The following is a 3,426-nucleotide window of genomic DNA, read 5'->3' as shown; positions in this document are numbered from 1 at the left end:
CGGGAGCCGCGAGGGCCCGATGACGGCTGGGGGTGGCCCTGGAAGAGGAAGAAGTGGGACAAGGCGGTCATGGCTTGGCCGGCTGGGGGTCTGCTAGTGCCCCCAGCAGGTCTCCCTGCCCCCATCCAGGTGGGGCATGGCCTAGGCTCAGTAGGGTGATGCCCACCCAGCCCCTGCAGGACGTTGCACTGGTGGGCAGAGACTCAGAGGGAGAGAGGAGCCCGCAGGTTGGCCTCACTGCCATCTTCCAGGACAGTGCCACAAGACAGGCTGGAACTGTGGATCAGGACAGCTGTCAGCACCAGGCCCTCACTGCCAAGTGAGTATCAACTTGGACAGGTGTTTTAAGACCCCTGGCTGGAAAAGAGGGATGGACTTTCCCCCCAGACCACAATAAAGCTGCGTGGGTCCCCTGGTCAGACCCTCCAGCCTCACACCCTGTCCAGGTGGATGGGGCAGCACAGTACCTGGACACCCAGTCCCTGCCACCGCCACCTCTGAGCCCCGGCCAGGAGCTCCCCACCCATGGGACCCAGCCCTGTATGGGCACAGGGCATAGCAGCAGGCCCCAGTGGTGTCAGGAGGAGTTTGGGATCAGTCACAGCTCGGGGCTGCCATGTGATACCCACAGGGTAAAGACCCTGGCAGGGCTCCTGCATGGAGGGGCCCAGATACCAAGCAACCAGCATGGTGCTGCCCTGATGGTCAAAGCAGTCAGGACAGGGGGGGCCCTGGGTGTTAACACAGACATGCTGCCACCTCCAACTTCCAATCTGGGCCTCCCAGTGCCCCCGAGCTGGTGGGAAGCGGGGTGGTGTGGAAGGTCCCAGTGCCCCCACTCTACAGCCAAGGATCTGGGGGGCAGACAGGGATCTCTCATGGGAGAGGGGTAAAAAGGAGCCAGCAAGATGATACCCTCCCCGGGTTGGGCTCCTGCTCTGAGGGGAGGGGCTGAGAGGAGTCCCATAGGTTTGCTCAGGGTCACAACAGTTCCTAGAAGCATGTTGGGGGGTATAGGCAGGCATCTCAAAGCAGGCCTGGGATGGGGAGGATCCCCACAGCCTCACTCACCGGGGTCGTCAGAGTCCGAGGTAGGGGGAGTCTCGGCAGGCTGCCCTGGCGGGGGCTGGCTGTCAGCGGCCGCGGGCAGTGGGGGCAGCGGGGGCAGCTGGAACTCAGCCAGGTTGGTCTCATCCGAGCTGCCTTCATGCAGCAGGGGCACAGCCTCGTGCTCCTCTGTCTTGAAAAGCACCAGGCCCTCGCTGGGGTCCTCTGCCACCTCGCACGGCGCCTCCTCGGACCCACTGACGTCCGTGTCCTCGGGCTCCCGGCCCGGCCCAGGCAGGAGGCGCGGCCGCCCACCCGGGTTGCCCGCCAGGATGCGGGACAGCTCCTTGTAGAAGGGGCAGGTGGCACGCTTGGTGCCGGCCCGGCGGTTGGCATCCCGCGTCTGCTTGTAGTGGCGCCTCAGATCCTTGGCTTTGTTGCGGCACTGCTGCCCATCGCGATTGTGGCCCCGTGCCGCCATGCGCAGGGCGATGGCGTCGTACACGGCCTGGTTGCGGTGGTTTTTGCGCAGCGCCAGCTGCACCGACTCTTCCCCCCACAGGGCGATAAGGTCGCGCACCTCTTCCCGCTTCCAGTTGGCCGCGCGGCGGATGGCTCCGGCCATGCTGCTGGGCTGGGCGGGCAGGCGGGCTGTGGGCGGGGAAGCCGGAGTGTGAAGGACAATGTGGGGAGTGGGGAAGGAGCCGGGTCCCAGGGAAAGGAAGGGGGGCTGAGTTCGGGGCCGGAGCCATCGTGGACACAGCCACCAGAGGGGGAAAGGGAAGGCCGCAAAGGGATTTTGCCAGGCTAGCCTAAACCAGGAGAGGAGCAGACAGACGAAACCTACCCCGTGCAGATTTAACCCTGATCCACCCCGATGAACTAAGAGCAGAGCTTGGCCCGCCTGTCCCTCACTTGCCTTAACCCAGCTTCAGGCTTAACGTGCATCAAGCACTTCACCTGTCTGCACCCTCAAGCATGCTACCCGTTAACGAGCTGGCCCAGGGGCTGCGTGGACACAGGCAGGGGAGTCCAAAGCTCTGGGGTCTGTCCCCGGCTCTGCCACTGACCTGGTATGCGAGCATGGACAGGTCACCACCTCTCTGTGCCTCAGTTTCCCCTGGGCTACTCAGCTTCTTGTGGCGGGGCCTCTCTTTCTCTGGCTCTGCGCAGCACTCGGCGCCACGGGGCCCAGAGTTTGGCGGAGGCTGCGGGAATATAAATAAGAAGCAGGGGGTTGAAGGGAGCAGGGGTCAGAGAAAGCAGCCTGGTTCCTGTCCTGGGAGGCGGGGAGGGGGAGCTGCTCCCCCCAGACAAGGTCAAGTCAGCTTCTTGGGGAACGGAGGGGAGGGGGGAGTAAATCTCGCTTCTGCCTGCCCCGAGATCGAGTCCTACCGCCAGCTGCACCAGACGCAAATCCTGCCCCCCGCCCCGGGAATTAACGAGCAGAGCTGGTAACGAGATCCCCACCCCAGGCCCTGTGCCGTGGGGGAGAGGAAGCCGGATTGGGTTCCCCAGAAGCCCGGTCCCTCTCACCTGCCGGGCGCTGGTGAAAGCCAACCGGCAAGTGTCAGATGTCGGCTCCATTCCCGGCGCCGCGGATACTGTCTCTGCCCCAGCTCCCTTGGCCCCGGTCCCAGCCCAGAGCCCGCTGGCGCTGCCCAGCTGTGCCCCCGTCCAGTACAGACTTGCACACATGCTGCAAGCTCTTACAGGCAGAGGCAGCTGGTTCGGTCACTGTGCTGCACCCAGGGGCGCCGGACGCTGCCCTGGGGAGAGGCTGCCCATGGGAAGCACGTCGAGGATGGGCTTTGCCCCATGACGCTAGGCTGGAAGGTAGCAAGGCCCAGCAGGGAAGACACATGCCGCACGATGTCAGGAAGACACCTGGGTGTCCAGCTCAGACGAGCGCACCCCTGCCACACCGTGCCTCAGTTTCCCCTCTGTCTAGTCCCGCAGCAGCACCAAGCTGCTGCCCTACCCGCCCTGCCAAACCCCTTCGTCCCAACAAGGAGGCGGCACCAATCCCTTGGCATCGACCTGGGATGCAGCCAGTGAGCCTGATCCGGCTCAAAGAAGGAGCCAAGCCCCCCCTGCAAGAGCCCGGGACAGGAGCCCGCCGGCAAGAGACAGGCGCGGGCTCCCCCAGCCCAGCTCAGAGCAAAGCCGGACCCCCCAGGGCTGCTGGGGGGGCACACCTGCCCCTCTTCCCAGCCAGCCAGACGGCCCCAGGGACCCCTCAGCACCGCCAGCTCCAAGGGACAGGAGCCGGGTGCGGGACACGGTGCTGGGGGCACCGAGCTCCCCTGCCTGACCCCCAACAGCCCCATGCACGGACTCGCCCCCTATGCAACCCAGTACCAGCCCCCAGTGCAGCCC

General features: G+C 65.3%; 1 protein-coding gene across 1 annotated transcript in view; it reads right to left on the bottom strand.

Moving 5' to 3' along the window:
* LOC112547939 overlaps positions 1 to 3,420 on the bottom strand; it is a 4,495-nt gene extending 1,075 nt beyond the window's left edge. The window contains 4 exon segments of the mRNA XM_025191485.1: positions 1 to 38; positions 1,072 to 1,698; positions 2,118 to 2,255; positions 2,761 to 3,420. The exon segment at positions 1 to 38 is cut by the window's left edge and continues 76 nt beyond it. Coding sequence (XP_025047270.1) covers positions 1 to 38; positions 1,072 to 1,672 — 639 coding nt within the window. The 5' untranslated portion in view covers positions 1,673 to 1,698; positions 2,118 to 2,255; positions 2,761 to 3,420.
* Between the last annotated feature and the right edge of the window lie 6 nt (positions 3,421 to 3,426).

This window comes from Alligator sinensis, unplaced genomic scaffold (genome assembly GCF_000455745.1).
Source record: "Alligator sinensis unplaced genomic scaffold, ASM45574v1 scaffold149_1, whole genome shotgun sequence".
NCBI lineage: Eukaryota > Metazoa > Chordata > Crocodylia > Alligatoridae > Alligator > Alligator sinensis.
This window is presented reverse-complemented; position numbering and strand designations above follow the sequence as displayed.